General features: G+C 27.7%; 1 protein-coding gene across 2 annotated transcripts in view; it reads left to right on the forward strand.

Annotated features, from left to right (window-relative positions):
• Positions 1-17088, forward strand: part of LOC119599809 (guanylate cyclase soluble subunit beta-1) — a 195760-nt gene that overhangs the window by 76960 nt on the left and 101712 nt on the right. For both annotated transcript variants that reach the window (XM_037949696.1, XM_037949695.1), the window contains exons 11-14: positions 2265-2435; positions 2565-2636; positions 2796-2961; positions 5458-5595. In XM_037949696.1, coding sequence (XP_037805624.1) covers positions 2265-2435; positions 2565-2636; positions 2796-2961; positions 5458-5595 — 547 coding nt within the window. The remainder of the gene's footprint in view (positions 1-2264; positions 2436-2564; positions 2637-2795; positions 2962-5457; positions 5596-17088) is intronic.

Genomic DNA, 17088 nt, shown 5'->3' on the forward strand with positions numbered 1-17088 from the left:
AAAATAAAATAAGGGAATAAATGTATGTTAAAATTTTTTCTTCTGAATTTTCCATCAAGAATGACAAATTACAGGAAAAATTTACGAGATTATACACCAAATATATGTACATACATACAATATAGTACATATAATAAAACATGCCAATGTGACATATAATAATTCAAACAAAAGTTCTGTGTGATGAAAACTGTTTTTTTAACAGCTTCCGATGTCAAAGTTAACAAAAAGCTTTATCAAGTATGTTTACAACATCACTGAACACACTGTAATTCAATACACAAATAATAGAATTTTATATATGTTCTGGCATAAGATTTCCTTTTTAAATGTTTACTAGTCTAATCTCATATAAAAAATTGCCTTAGCGTTAATGACCACAAGTACAAAATGTTTGTGTTTGAATACCTTAATTTGTATAGTCAATAGAGAAAATAAAGTTATAAAAGGTAACTAAAGAGAAAAACTGATTAAAATTTAGGCTTACATAATCACTCAATAGAATTTTGAGTGTGAGAATTTCTTCTTTGCCCATCAACTAGTCAAAGGAATAGATTGGTATTGATTGATAAGTCAATAGACTATTCTAGATTAGTCCAAAAACAGTCACTAGATTCAAATACATGTGGACAATTCCATGAAAAGGCGTACCAGACAAATTAAGCACACATTTTTTTCTTTTTATATCGAGGCACTATATTCAATAGTCTCTATCTGTCATTTTCATGAAAATTTGATTTTGATGGCAAAATTTCCAAAAAACTATCCCTCATCAGTGACATAAATTTCAAAGAAAAAAATAATTTTTTGGCAATTTTATAGCAATTTTTAAATTTCTCTATCTTAAAAAAGAAAAATTCTGAATGCAAAACACTCTATCTTATCCAAAAATTGCTTCAAACTCTATTATTTTGGATAATTTTCTGTTGCAAAACAAGTGTTTTTACTAATTTGGACATGCTGAACACAAATCTGCAAACATTTAAAATCGGTTTAATAGTTTTCGAGATATCGCTCATTATGATACTAATTTGATTAATCATATTGCCGTGTTCAACCATATAACATTGCTTTTTCGAGAATTTGGTTTCTATTACTTCATTAAATTGCATAAAATAAATATTATTATTGATATTAAATCAAATAAAAAATTTATATTTCTATGAAAAACTCTCTATCTGAGGGTGGTAAAAAATTTTCGTAGAAAAAAAAGCTCTATCTGATATAAATTTGTGAATAATTTTGCAAATAATGCAACATTTTAAATTATTTTTATATAACGATTTAGAATGTGGTCGTAAAAATATATTGTAGAAGAAAAAAATCAAAAATCTTCACGAACTAGCGAAATAAACAGTTTTTCTGCTCTCCTGAAAACATGTATTATTTTAGATAGTGACTATTGAATATAGTCCCTCGATATATTTTATTATTTAACCTAAATTCGCGTTAAAAAAATATTTCAAAAATATCTAAATTAGGCGTATACTTAATATTTATAATATCAATAAATCATTATCACGTATACGTATATGTGTTGTTAATAAAAGCTGTGCAATTTCACAATGTAAAACTTTCTACTTGAAATGAAAAAATTAAGTTTTTCTGATTTCATATGTGCAGAGTGTTGTAGATAACTTTGAGTCAGAGATTCCGAGATAACTCATAACATTTGGTAGAAATATTTTGATTACTATAGAATTTATTTTTCTCGAATTTCATCAGTATATCTGCATATTTTTAGGCCAATTATTAGCTTTAAAGAAATACTCAGAATGGCACCTTATATGGTTATAGGGTCAATTAAGGACCGATCGAAAGATTTTAGATCCTTTAAAACTTATTTTTCTTGAATTTCATCCCAATATTTTTAATTTCAAGCCATTTGTGAGCCATAAAGTCATTTTCCTTATATAGTCTACGACTAATATTTTGATGTGTTACATACGGAATGACAAAATGAATATGACATCCATCTCTTTTCATGGTGTGTATAAAAATAACTGTAGGAAAAATCGGTCCATATTTGCCGCTATTCCTCATATAACTCTTTTTAAATAATTAGCTAAATTCAAAATAATTGCATTATAATGAAAAATAAGTAACATTAATAATATAATCATTATTGTTCAAATTAAATCATGAGTCATTTAAAATTATATTCACAAATAAGTTTTAAACTAGCAACAGTCGTAGATTTAATTTAGTTTAATTTACAAAAAGTATAATTTTTGTTTTATTTTGTACTTTATTTGTAATTACAGGAAAGGCTTACACATTTCCGACGTACCGCTACATGATGCTACCAGAGATTTAGTACTGCTTTCTGAGAAATTTGAAGCTGAATATAAATTAACTAAAAATCTTGAAATGTTAACTGATAAACTGCAACAAACATTTAGAGATTTAGAAAGTGAAAAACAGAAAACTGATAGGTAAATATCATTTAGATAATTGAATTGAATTTTTCCACAATGAAAATATAAAATATGTTTTAATATATTGCAACCCTTCATAACATTTTAAATACTAAATAATATAATTCTTTGTTTCACACTAAATAGACTTTTATATTCAGTACTACCAAAATCCGTTGCCAATGAGTTGAGACATCAAAGACCAGTTGCACCCAAAAGGTGAGTTAAATATTTGCATCACATCATATTTATAGATAAATAAATATGAATTCATAACGTTTAAATAAATAGAAAATCTTTACAATTCATGATTTTTATACATATATCTATACTTATTCATATGTGTTTGTTTATTGCTATATTTCATGATTTATGCAGGTATGATTCCGTAACACTAATGTTTTCTGGCATCGTTGGTTTTGGTCAATATTGTGCTGAGAACACCGATCCAGAGGGTGCCATGAAAATTGTTAAAATGCTGAATGAACTCTATACAGTATTTGATGCTCTAACAGATTCAAAACGCAATCCAAATATTTACAAGGTAAATAAAAATGATGAAATTTACATTTAATAACTGAAATGTGTAAATGGTTGCAGAGAAAAACAGTTTTTAAAAGTTTTTTTTTCAATTTGTTTTAGATATAAGTGCATCAAAACTAATATTCATTTATAAAATTTTTCGCATACATATTATTTTTTTATTTCTATCTAACAAATTGCAGTTTGTAATTCCGAAGAAGAAACCCTCTGTTTTGTAGAAATAAATATATTTGTAGGACTGACAGAGTGAAAGTGTTTTTCATTAAATTAAAACATAACATGACTAGTGTTTCTTTTCAACTTTTAAAATATTTTTTTTCACTGTCTATTTACTTACTGTGTGTGTAGAGGAAATATTAGATTTTATTATTCCAAAGCAGATACCAACAAAACCAAAACCATTGGAAAACAAAACCTATTTGCTGAGTTGTTTTCTTGGTTTTTTTGGTTCGAGAGTCCTAATGGTTGGGTAGTTGGTCGGTTTGTTGGTTAGTCTCACCACTTGTAAAGATAAAAAACTAATATACTTATATTTCGTATAAAATTATTTTATTAGATTTTCAAAGCACTTGCTTTAATTGATGACTAAAGCTTGGTATTCTGTTCTAAATTTCATGGGAAATTTTTAAAAATTTCATACAAAAAAAAATTGTAATGAAAATTTTATGGAAAAATGTTGCTGAATTAGTACTCTGTTTGTATTGTTGAAAAACATGTGAAATGTTTCTAACAACATTTCAACAACAGTTTTTTCCATTTGTATGAAATAATATAGGCTCTAGTTAGTTCACGTGAAATTTTAAATAAAAGTTTATTTACAGGTCTTTAGTTATTGGAGACTATATGTCATTTTATATCCATTATATATTACGTGATATATCATAATTTAGATGCAATTTTCATTCATAAAAAGTTTTTTTACAAAAATAATTTTTATATCCTCCACCACCATGAGTAGCGATAGAGGGTATATATAACTTTGTCATTCCGTGTGTAACACCAAGAAATATTCATCTGAGGCTCAACAAAGTATATATATATTATTGGTCCTTATGAAATTCTGAGTGTGTAAAAGACGCGCACGTAAAAACGAAAATTATTAAAAGTTTGGTATTAAAAATGAGCAAAATCGGTTAATATCGGGAAAAGTTATGGATCAAAATTTAAAACAACTCCGAAAAAAATAAGCATTTTTTTAAACATTCTGATGCAATTTTCACGAAAACTATGCAATATAATTACATGAAAATCATCACACACTTGTTTTACACGAGAACTTTATTGTCGAAAATTGCCGGAATCAATCGACAATTTCTTATACCTCCTATACAAAACTACATATTTCCGGAAAATGAGATTATTGTTAATAACTTCCGTCAGAATGTTGATATCTTCACAAAATTTTACAAATTAAAATTCTGTCAATAGAATTCATATAGAGAAAAAATTTTCTGGATCGGTCCATATTTGGACATAGCTCCCATACAAGGTCCCCTCCCGAAAATCACTTAAACGCGCATAACTCATTACTAAATTAAGATATCCATATAAAATTTGCCACAAGTATTGCTCTTATATACAAAAATATTACCGTGAAATTTTTTTCCGATTGGTTCATAATTGGTCATAGCTCCCATACAAGGTCCCCTCCCGAAAATCACTTAAACGCACTTAATTCATTACTTAATTATCCATATAAAATTTGGTACAAGTATTGCTCTTATATACAGAAATGTTACCGTGAAATTTTTTTTAGTTTTGTATACAAAAATTTTATTTTAAGATTTTTTCACGATCGGTTCATATTATGGGTGCGATCGGTCCCATACAAGGTTCCCTTCCGAAAATCTCTTAAACACACATTACTTATTACTAAATATCGCCAAAGCATATCTTAGGGCGCTTTAAAAAAATAAAAGAAAATGTCGTCTGTAATGTTCAATAAATCTTGCAATTGTAACAGATTTAAGCTATTTAAATCTTGGGGTTTTTCTATTTAAGACATGAGAAATCTTATTTTTTAAATCCCTAGGTAGATAACATTGATACATTTAAATTTTTTCAAATGAAATTGTAAAAGTTGATAAACATTTTTCAGGACTTCAAACAGAGTACCAGCCTTAAGGAAACTTAAACAAGTTATGTATATTATCAGATATGGCAAATCTTACATTCAAAGCTATTTTATGAACATTAAAGCAATATTCTAGAGACTTTGTATATGGTCAAATATGACTCGACATTCGCATACTTCTGGGTGAATGCAACATATTTCTGTTAAATTTTGTCACAATTGCTACTTAATCATTGTATTTATGATTGGCTGTTTAAACCGTATCAATTCGGAATATGTTCTTCTACTCTCAAATTTTGTACAAACCTAACCAAAACGACAACTTTTGTAACCTATTCGGAACACACCGCGTATACCTTATTTGTTAAAAATTATAACAATCATACGCCCCAGGTCTTTAATAATGTTTTCTTACTTTTAAAGGTGGAAACTGTTGGTGATAAATACATGGCTGTTTCCGGTTTACCCGATCACTGTGAAAATCATGCTAAATGCATTGCGCGCCTAGCACTCGATATGATGGACATGGCCAAAAATGTTAAAATGGGTCCAAATCCTATGGTAAGTTAAACACTACACATACAAATACACATCTTTTATACGTTATTAGAGTATTATTATAATAATATATTGAAAAAGTTATTTCCTTTTGACAAATGAAACAAATTTCTTAACAACCATAAAATTGTTATTAAAATCACATTAAAAGTTTTAAAATGTTTCTACAATAACAACAAGAACAACGTAGTAAATGCAAAACTTACAAATTTATTCAAATAATGCATAATTTAGTAACAATGTTGTAGTATAGAGTAGTTGTTGGTTGTAGCCTGGTATTGAAGTTTTACGGGAAACATGATTTTGTACAATTAAATTAAGTATCCGTTAGTGTTGTTGGCCATTAAGAAAACTTCTTGTATATGTATATAACAGTATAAAACACTATCGAAGTATAAAACACTATAGAAGTTTGTTGCTTTTAGTTTTTAAGTGTTTCAAGTTTCGCTGCTACGTGCTGCGAACAGTGTAAATTTTTGTTGTATAATGCGTACACATGCTGAAAGCAGTCAGGATGGCAGGCAGGAAAATCATTAAAACAAAAGTTTGATGAATGTTAAAGTTTAATGATCCGGTGTTATTTACAATGAATACAATTTCATTAGTAAGAGGAACAGGTGAGGTTTTTTGTTGAAATGAAATATAAACACGTATGTTAGTATTGCGATTAAGGAAAGCTTGTTTAGTTGATAGTAGAGAACTTTTAATAATGTTAACAATGATTTTTATATATACATACATATAAATAAACTGTAAAATTTTCAACTTATTAATGTTGTAAGCATTTTTTCTATAACACTGTAAACTTTTACAATTATAAAAATATCATAAAATTTTATAAAAAACATTTTAATAACACATTTTATTTTGCCAAAGTAAACAATAAAATATTCATTAGTAAAGAATAACGAACGAACTGCCAGACGTGTTAAGCAAAAGAATAATAACTTTTTATTCATACTACATAAACAAGTACCTGATACTTTCTCTCCTCTACCCAGCTCAAAGAAAAACTTTGACAAAAAACAATATTAAAATTTATAAGTACGAGTAAATGCAAAAATATGTAGAAATAAACAGCAAAATAGTTATTTTGCAATTTGAACATTATTTAACGTTAGTATTTTACAGTTTGCAAAAGTATCTATAAAAGTTTCTGTTTGCAAAAAAAAACTAAAATACAAACAAGGAATCTCTGCTCTAAACTGCTGACATACTGCTAAAAACAGACAGTCACTGACTCGTATTACGAAACAAATAATGAAGTGTGCCGTGAACTTGTATAACAAATAAAATTCAGAGGGAGAACTGCAGTAAAAAAAAAAACTAAGATAAAAAAGTAACACCTGTTAAATAAGTTTTTTTATTCAATATCATGAATACTTAAATGTATATAAAGTCCCAGATACAATAGATTTGTTATATGTAGTATAAAACTTTTCTTCATTTTTATAGTCCAAATGTCAGTTAATTTTCAGTAGCGTGTTCAAGTCCAAGTCAAATTGAATTCAAATTTAAAACAATAGATTGAAAAGGCATAAGGTTTTTTTTTTGAAAACAATGAAATGAACGGAAAGTAGTAAAAACTACATCAGCAATACATTGAAACTATAAATAAGAGAGTGGAATGTAATTTTTTTTTTTACAACAAATGAAATTCTGGTAAAAATTAAAATTTGAAATAAAAATTTGGATTTTTCAAAGGATTAGGGAAAAACTGAAATTTTTGTACAAAAATTATAATTTTGATTAAAAACGAAACTTATCTACAATATTTAGATTTTTGTGAACATATAAATATAGTATAGAAATTCGAATATTTAATGAAAATTTGTAATTTTCGATAACAAATTCAGAAATTCCGATCGAATTTTCGATGGAAGTTGGAAACGAAAACACATCTTCATAGCTGAATTTCCAACAAAACCCTAGCCACGCCTTGAAATAAAAAATATAATCACATACATACTATATTGTCCCGTGGACCAATCATTTGAAGGAATACCTCTCAAACGATCCGTATTAATGTACTAAATACAATAAAAAATCTTATTTTTCAAAAAGCCTCAGATTGAAAATCCTTATCTTAGTACAATATATTAAGAAACAAGTAAGGGTGTTATATTCAGCTATGCCGAATCTTATATACCCACAATCAAAGCATGTGTTGCAATGTCAATTTTGAATCCTATATATCAAAAGTAATGAGTAATATCTTAGGAGTTTAAGGGGATCATACTTAAGAATGTCGTACATTGTCGACTAGTACAGCGATTTATAACCCAATAATGAGCGTTAAAGTAATTTTCTGAAGAGGACCTTATATGGGGCGAAGGCTCAATTATGGACCGATTTTCGCAAAATTTGATAGTGAGATTTTGGTTCGTATAAAACTTGTTTATGAACAATTTCATTGATATAATGTAATTTTAAGCTAGTTAAAGTAATTTTCGAAAGGGGATTTTCTATATGGGGTACGGTCAATTCTGGATCTATGTATATACCTTATTCAATGATTTTTGGGCAGATATTGCCCATTTTTAAAATCAAACAGGCAAAATTTTAGCTTTTCAGCTTCTCTCGTTTAGACCCATACAGAAAGACAGACAGACGGACAGACAGACAGACGGATGTGTCTAGATCGTCATAGAATTTAATAAGGATCTAGAATATATATATCTATAACCAATATTTCGAAGTGTTAGGAACGGAATGACAAAGCTTTTTCGTTTTTTTTTTTTGATGGTGGGTATAAAAATGTCTTCAATGATTTCGAAATGGGTCTCAAAAGATATACAAAATTGAGGTTTTTTTGCATTATAAGCGGCATAAAGGTAAATTGCAAAATAATTTAAACAATTCAGAAATGAACCAAACCTCATGCCAAACTATTTTTTTAATATTTTTCTGTGTAATCCAAAAATGATGACAATATTATGACCTATTGTGGTAAAAAGCAAAATTACGGAGCGAACTCGTTTCGAAAAGATTTTTTAAATATTGTACTAAGATTCAAATTTTCGATCTTTGGTAAGGAACTGATAACTTCTTCCAAAAAGTTGTTTTCTTGTGTACATTATTATGCTTCGATTTAGAGATATTCCTCAGTTCCTCGGAACACTACAACATATACATGCATATGTACCTATATTGACATGCAACATTCTTTCATCATCTTATAATTGTTTTAACAGCATCTGCAGTGGATTGTTCCACTCTGCCTTCCCCTACAGACTCTTTTATAATGGAAAGTTAAAAAAAAGAACAAAATACGAAAAAAGTTTATGACAAAGTTTTCACTTGAAGCACAAATAACAACAAAAAGCAATGCGCAGTAAATGAAAAGTAAAAAAATAATAATAGTTTATGAATTTGTATGCATGCAACTTTTGCTTGTTGCTTTAAATTTTTTGAATACATATTCTTCACAAAAATATTTAAAAAAATATTTTTTTTCTATTTGCTGCTATCCTCTATGAATATTTAAAAATTTTTACTCGCAAAATGCAATGCAAACAACAAAAAGTTTTATAATTTTTTAATATCTTTGCAAACATTTAAGAGAAAAGGACAAAAGTAAAAAAATAATGAATTAAAATCGTTTATTTTATGTATAAACAAATTTTTAAAATTGAGAAAACTTTTACAAATTAATGCAAAGCTTTTGGAAAAAAAAGTACAACAAAAAACTATAAAGTTTAAATACTTGAGAGTTTGGAGAGATGCTATTAAATCTTTGCTTTACAGAGTTAGTTTTATTATCGCTAATTGAAGGATTTCCAATTAATAATGTTCGTCCCATTTCCATATAGCGAAAATATAAAAAGCAATTTAAATTCTTATTAAAACTTTGACAGATCAACGCATAATCTCCTTTCAAAGAGAGATATGCAGATGTTCTATCTGTCTCCTTTCTCTGTTATTTATTTTTTTAATTACAGACAATAAATTCCTATAAAATCCAGATTGCAATAGTTTTCTTATTTATTTAAGAGCTCTTTCATTTGTTTTCTTTGACTACGTACAAATCATTGTCTAAAATAATCTTTTTAACAAATACAATATAAAAAGTACAATTGAGAAAAATTCCCAATCAATTGATTGAGAAATGAAAAGTAAAAACTTTATTTTACATTCATATTTTCTTCTCAGACATTATGCTTTACAATTTGCACATTTTCTCCTCTAGTAATTTCGAGAATGTACTTCTTTTGTTGCAGTCGTCTTTCACATACTTTAGACATCCCTGAAGGAATGAAGTAGTTAGTGAAACATTATTTATTGACTGCAATTTCCAACTTCCTCCTCAGTTACATAAGTTGGGCATAAAAGTTGTGCAAAGAAATTTTGTTAAAGAAAAGGAATGGCAGCAAACTGTTTTTAAAGTAAAATAAAAAGTAATTTAAAGCAGGAAACGAAAAAGTATTTTTAAAAGCATAGCAGGTAGCCAAAAAAAAGTCAATGAAATATTTCAGCATATTTTAAATTCAAACATATGGTTGTTTGAATTGAAAAAAGTTTGAGATAAATATTCATCATATAGACTATAGGTAAAAGATTTCAAAATTTATTATTTGATAATTTTTTTACTCTTCTTGGCAATAAATAAATATAATTAGTAAATATAAAGAATTTATTTTACTTCATAAAACTTTGCACACTTTCTTCAACAATTTTTCCATATCAACAAACTGTTGCCCATATTTCGCCAAGTTTTACTAATACTACATAAAATAGCATCATGTAAGGTAAAATTATAGCAACTTTAAGTCTTTCCCCCCAAAAAACTTTTTTATGCATTTATTTATGGCAAATAAATTTTCACTATACTATACCAACATAAAAGTAGGCCAAAGTTATGATAGAAATAAGTTACCTATCATACGAAGGTATGAATGAATATGTACTTGACACTCACATTATAAATCATGATAAGTTTCATTGCAAAAATACCAAGTATAGCAACAGCAAACGCATAGACAGACATAATACCATTTTTCTAGTTCTTAGAACTACTTACGTTCTTAAAACAAAATTGTACTTGCTTTGATAGGAAATGTTTGTTTGGGAGTGCTTTTTTCCTATTTAAGGTATTTTAAGATAATAAATTATGTTATTTTACAGCATATTTGTATATATTCGCTTTAAAAAAATTTTGAATTCATTATCTCATAGGTAAAATGATTACACCAGTTAGTTGTAATGATTTATTAAGCTCACTTTACACCTAATAGTATTAAATGTACTTTAAAACTGTTTATAACTACCTATCTAAACTCAACAACGACATTTTAAACGTTCTTTTTAATTTATCAGCTATAAAATATTTTTAAAAGTACCTTTAAAGTGCAACATTATACCATAATGATTATGACCGCTTTTTAATATTTAATTTACAACCCCCAGTTATATTTAATTGTTTAATTCTATATTAAAATGTTACGCTCTCTACAGTAACCCCATTTTAAACTAACAACACTTAACTGTAATAAGAAAACTTTCTACAAAGGCAAATAACTACTTACGTACGAGCACATAGATACTATTGCAACTACATATAACATTAAGACTTATCCTTAAGTGTGGGTATAGTTATGTGTATATTTATCTAAATATTTTACACCCAATAAAGAAATTGAACATGCGTTTAGTTTAATTCGTAATCAACACTATTTACATTGGTTTAGAGAAGGAGTAAATTCTTAAAAACATAGTATGAAAGTACAGTTGGACATGCCCGACTATTTTATGAATACACCAGTTACGAAAGAATTGACAAATGTCAAAACAGATTTGCTAAAAAAGGCTTTATATGTAGGAGGGCTGGGATCAAATGTGTCCCGGCCCCCTCCTTCATTGCAGTAGGATACCAACGAAAAAGTTTATACGAACCCGAAATTTTAAGGAAACTGTCAAAAAAAGAGTTAGTTAGTTAGTCAGTTAACTAGTTAGTTAGTTAGTTAGTTAGTTAGTTAGTTAGTTAGTTAGTTAGTTAGTTAGGTAGTTAGTTAGTTAGTTAGTTAGTTAGTTAGTTAGTAGTTAGTTAGTTAGTTAGTTAGTTAGTTAGTTAGTTAGTTAGTTAGTTAGTTAGTAGTTAGTTAGTTAGTTAGTTAGTTAGTTAGTTAGTTAGTTAGTTAGTTAGTTAGTTAGTTAGTTAGTTAGTTAGTTAGTTAGTTAGTTAGTTAGTTAGTTAGTTAGTTAGTTAGTTAGTTAGTTAGTTAGTTAGTTAGTTAGTTAGTTAGTTAGTTAGTTAGTTAGTTAGTTAGTTAGTTAGTTAGTTAGTTAGTTAGTTAGTTAGTTAGTTAGTTAGTTAGTTAGTAGTTAGTTAGTTAGTTAGTTAGTTAGTTAGTTAGTAGTTAGTTAGTTAGTTAGTTAGTTAGTTAGTTAGTTAGTTAGTTAGTTAGTTAGTTAGTTAGTTAGTTAGTTAGTTAGTTAGTTAGTTAGTTAGTAGTTAGTTAGTTAGTTAGTTAGTTAGTTAGTAGTTAGTTAGTTAGTTAGTTAGTTAGTTAGTAGTTAGTTAGTTAGTTAGTTAGTTAGTTAGTTAGTTAGTTAGTTAGTAGTTAGTTAGTTAGTTAGTTAGTTAGTTAGTTAGTTAGTTAGTTAGTTAGTTAGTTAGTTAGTAGTTAGTTAGTTAGTTAGTTAGTTAGTTAGTTAGTTAGTTAGTTAGTTAGTTAGTTAGTTAGTTAGTTAGTTAGTTAGTTAGTTAGTTAGTTAGTTAGTTAGTTAGTTAGTTAGTTAGTTAGTTAGTGTTAGTTAGTTAGTTAGTTAGTTAGTTAGTTAGTTAGTTAGTTAGTTAGTAGTTAGTTAGTTAGTTAGTTAGTTAGTTAGTTAGTTAGTTAGTTAGTTAGTTAGTTAGTTAGTTAGTTAGTTAGTTAGTTAGTTAGTTAGTAGTTAGTTAGTTAGTTAGTTAGTTAGTTAGTTAGTTAGTTAGTTAGTTAGTTAGTTAGTTAGTTAGTTAGTTAGTTAGTTAGTTAGTTAGTTAGTTAGTTAGTTAGTTAGTTAGTTAGTTAGTTAGTAGTTAGTTAGTTAGTTAGTTAGTTAGTTAGTTAGTTAGTTAGTTAGTTAGTTAGTTAGTTAGTTAGTTAGTTAGTTAGTTAGTTAGTTAGTTAGTTAGTTAGTTAGTTAGTTAGTAGTTAGTTAGTAGTTAGTTAGTTAGTAGTTAGTTAGTTAGTTAGTTAGTTAGTTAGTTAGTAGTTAGTTAGTAGTTAGTTAGTTAGTTAGTTAGTTAGTTAGTTAGTTAGTTAGTTAGTTAGTTAGTTAGTTAGTTAGTTAGTTAGTTAGTTAGTTAGTTAGTTAGTTAGTTAGTTAGTTAGTTAGTTAGTTAGTTAGTTAGTTAGTTAGTTAGTTAGTTAGTTAGTTAGTTAGTTAGTTAGTTAGTAGTTAGTTAGTTAGTTAGTTAGTTAGTTAGTTAGTTAGTTAGTTAGTTAGTTAGTTAGTTAGTAGTTAGTTAGTTAGTTAGTTAGTTAGTTAGTTAGTAGTTAGTTAGTTAGTTAGTTAGTTAGTTAGTTAGTTAGTTAGTTAGTTAGTTAGTTAGTTAGTTAGTTAGTTAGTTAGTTAGTTAGTTAGTAGTTAGTTAGTAGTAGTTAGTTAGTTAGTTAGTTAGTTAGTTAGTTAGTTAGTTAGTTAGTTAGTTAGTTAGTTAGTTAGTTAGTTAGTTAGTTAGTTAGTTAGTTAGTTAGTTAGTTAGTTAGTTATTCAGTACATAACATGAATTCAGTATCCAATAGTTCAGGATATCTAGAGCAATTGCTACAGACTACAATTGTATGTCCTTAACATTATTGGCTATTACGTTACCATTATAAACTCAGTTATACCATACATATGTACATTTTTAACTAGGTTCTTCATATCGCATAAATGGTTTAAGTCGTGAAAGTAAGAAAAATCAATGTTATACTGTCCTAAAAAAATTAAAAAAAAAAAATATTTCCGTTAAAAACCTACTGGCTTGAAACGTTTCTAAACAAATAAAACTTACTTAGTTCACTTTCATAATAAACGATAAATGTGTAATTCTGTAAACATGCATTTATTTGTTTACTTCTCTTTCTATCGTTCTAGCTGCGTTTTTACGTATGGATGTATGTATATGTATTTGTGTGCTTTTGTGTATCTATAATGGTGTGAAGGACAATAGATAATGACTATTTGTTGCTTGTTGTAAATAAAAGTGTTGAGGTTTCATTTCGTGGTCCCTTAAATGTTTCACACTTAAAGATGTTTCGTTACATTTCACAAAGTAATGTTTGAGTGTGTTCTGGTTATATTATACTTCTTATTACACAAATTACATGACCATAATACTTCTTTTATGTCTTCAAGTTGTTTCAAAGGCATTGATTCTTATTATTACTTTTTTTTCTTTCTTGCACATATTGAAATGAAAATATGTTTTTTCCTATGGTTCCTTCAGCCTTAATTTCTATTACACTATAACGAACAGATGGTGAAATAAATATAGTACATACTAAAAGTTTCTTTCGACATTTTCCTACTAATATGTGTGTAGTGAATTTATACTTGGGGATAATATCTCAGGACAACAAATTTTTAGCCCAGGGGCCATCTCATAAGCTATTTTTAGCCAAATATAAGACGTTTTAGTACTGCGACGTCATTTTGTAATCTGCGTTATATCATTTGAAAGTTCAATCTATCCAAATTTAAATTTTTTTCTATTATCAGCTTTTTTCTTAAATATTATCACAAAAAATCTTTGTAAAAGAACTTATGAAAGTAAACTGAAAATGATATGATAATCATAACTACAAAAAATAGTAACATTTCGAATTTTCTAATTTTTAATAGTTTTTTAAAAACATATTTTTAATTAACAGTAAAAATTCAAGTTTTAAGTTATATGTTATATGTTAACTGCCTTATTCATAAACACTTATCAAAGGTTTATAGAACAAATTTTGTATGAAAATTTGATTTATAAACCTTTGATAAAAATTTATGAATAGCCCCCTAAAACTTTTAACATATACACAAATTATATGTTTGCTGTTAATGCTGTGATTAACTACAAAAGGAATTTACAAAATATAATTTCATTTTAAAACTTTGTTTGTGGACATATTTATCCATTTTGTTTCTTTATTTACAACATAATGTTATCTTAATGTTTATTTAGGAAAATTTAATTTGTACTTTCACAAACAAAGCAAAAACAACTTTTTCTTTAAAACTTTTTCTTTCTATAGTATAATAGCTAAAAACTCTTAAACAAAGCAACTGCTAATGCCAATGACCTAAAATTATCTCTTTTATTGGACATTTCGTAAAACAAACATCTGCTATGACTCAATTAGAGTTTAATTAACTAAAATGTTGAGTATTTCTTCCTTTTTATTTGACCATTAATTGGTTGGTATACGTAAACATGGCAAAAAGTTTAACGAGCTAAATAAAATAATAGAAATATATATACATATGTATGTCTGTATGTATGTATGTCTGTATGTATGTATGTATGTATGTATGTATGTATGTATGTATGTATGTATGTATGTATTGTATGTATGTATGTATGTATGTATGTATGTCTGTAATGTAGGTATGTATGATATGAGTATTGTATGTATGTATGTATGTATGATGTATGTATGTATGTATGTATGTATGTATGTAGTATGTATGATGTATGTATGTATGTATGTAGGTATGTATGTATGTATGTATGTATGTATGTATGTATGTATGTATTTATGTATGTATGTATGTATGTATGTATGTATGTATGTATGTAGTATTGTATGTATGTATGTATGTATGTATGTATGTATGTATGTAGATGTATGTATGTATGTATGTATGTATGTATGTATGTTATGTATGTATGTATGTATGTATGTATGTATGTATGTATGTCTGATGTATGTATGTATGTATGTATGTATGTTGTATGTATGTAATGTATGTATGTATGTAGTATGTATGAGTATGTATGTATGTCTGTCTGTATGTCTGTCTGTCTGTCTGTCTGTCTTCTGTATGTCTGTCTGTCTGTTGTCTGTATGTCTGTCTGTCTGTCCTGTCTGTCTGTCTGTCTGTCTGTCTGTCTTCTGTATGTCTGTCTGTCTGTCTGTCTGTCTGTCCGTCTGTCTGTCTGTCTGTCTGTCTGTCTGTCTGTTGTCTGTCTGTCTGTCTGTCTGTCTGTCTGTCTGTCTGTCTGTCTGTCTGTCTGTCTGTCTGTCTGTCTGTCTGTCTGTTCTGTCTTCTGTCTGTCTGTCTGTCTGTCTGTCTGTCTGTCTGTCTGTCTGTCTGTCTGTCTGATGTCTTTATGTCTTCTGTCCGTCTGTCTGTCTTTGCTCTCTCCTTTTCGCCTCTTGTGTTCTCTTGTGTCCTTCACAGTCAGTTTCATGTGTATAATTATTAAAGTTTGAACAATTTGCTAGTGTTAATGGTTAGAATATACAAAGATTTGTAATATGAATATGAGGGTGGCAGGTATCCACACAAATATATAGATCTGTATACTTATTAGGGTATAGCAAAATATGTGTATTATTAGCAAAACTTTAGTTTTTAAAACTTTATAAGGAGAGTATAATTACATAGTTTCTATATATTTACTAAGTTTGAGTCGTATCTAGTTTAAGGGTATAATCTAGATTTCCTTGTACAATCAACAATTACAAATATTAAATTATAATTTTAGAACAATTCCCTTAAAGGCTATTTTCTATAATGTCTTAAATTTAGGTGGAATTTTTTACTACCCTCACTTTAATATACGGAAAATGTGGAAAAATTTATTACCCTAATTTTCTCTGCCACAGCTTAAAATTATAATACATGTCAATGTCAAATGCAGATATTATTCAATTTATTTATTTAATATACATATTTATGAACTAACTTACATATATACTAGAGTGTCCCGAGGAACAGTCTTTTTAAGAATCTCATGTAGGAATACGATGCGTATTAATGTAATAAACACGAGAAAAATAGAAAATATATGTATGTTGTGAAAGATGCTTCAGTTCCCTACCACCGATTGAAAATCTTGATCTCAGTAATCGTAAACGATTTTCTCCATAGTCACCGATTTGAATAAAATTTTGTGAGCACGTAAGGAAAGGTCCACAATCATGAGAAGTGTCATCTTTTCATTGAAATTTTGAAAACTCTGAAAGCCCTATAGATTCAAAAGTGATTAAAAATTGAGTAAAAATTTCTATAACTTTTTATGTATGCGTTATACCCTCCACCACCATTAGTGGTGATAGAAAAATTCATATGAGACCCAAAAAAGTATATTTATTACGTGTCCTTATGAAATTCTAAGTCGCTTTAGCCATGTCCGTCTGTCTGTCTGTCTGCGTACACTCCCGCTAAAACTAAGAAAAGAAAGTCAACCAAATTATATACCAAATATATTCGTTATTATCCAAAGCAGTTTGGTATAAGTTATGAGTAAAAATTTTTGACTACCTAAAAAAAAGTTTTTTTTCCTATTCCTGAGTAGTTTTCTCAGAACACATG

The sequence above is a fragment of the Lucilia sericata genome, unplaced genomic scaffold (genome assembly GCF_015586225.1).
Source record: "Lucilia sericata isolate MDLA Ls3-8-SP2 unplaced genomic scaffold, ASM1558622v1 Contig000089F_arrow, whole genome shotgun sequence".
In the NCBI taxonomy this organism is placed as follows: domain Eukaryota; kingdom Metazoa; phylum Arthropoda; class Insecta; order Diptera; family Calliphoridae; genus Lucilia; species Lucilia sericata.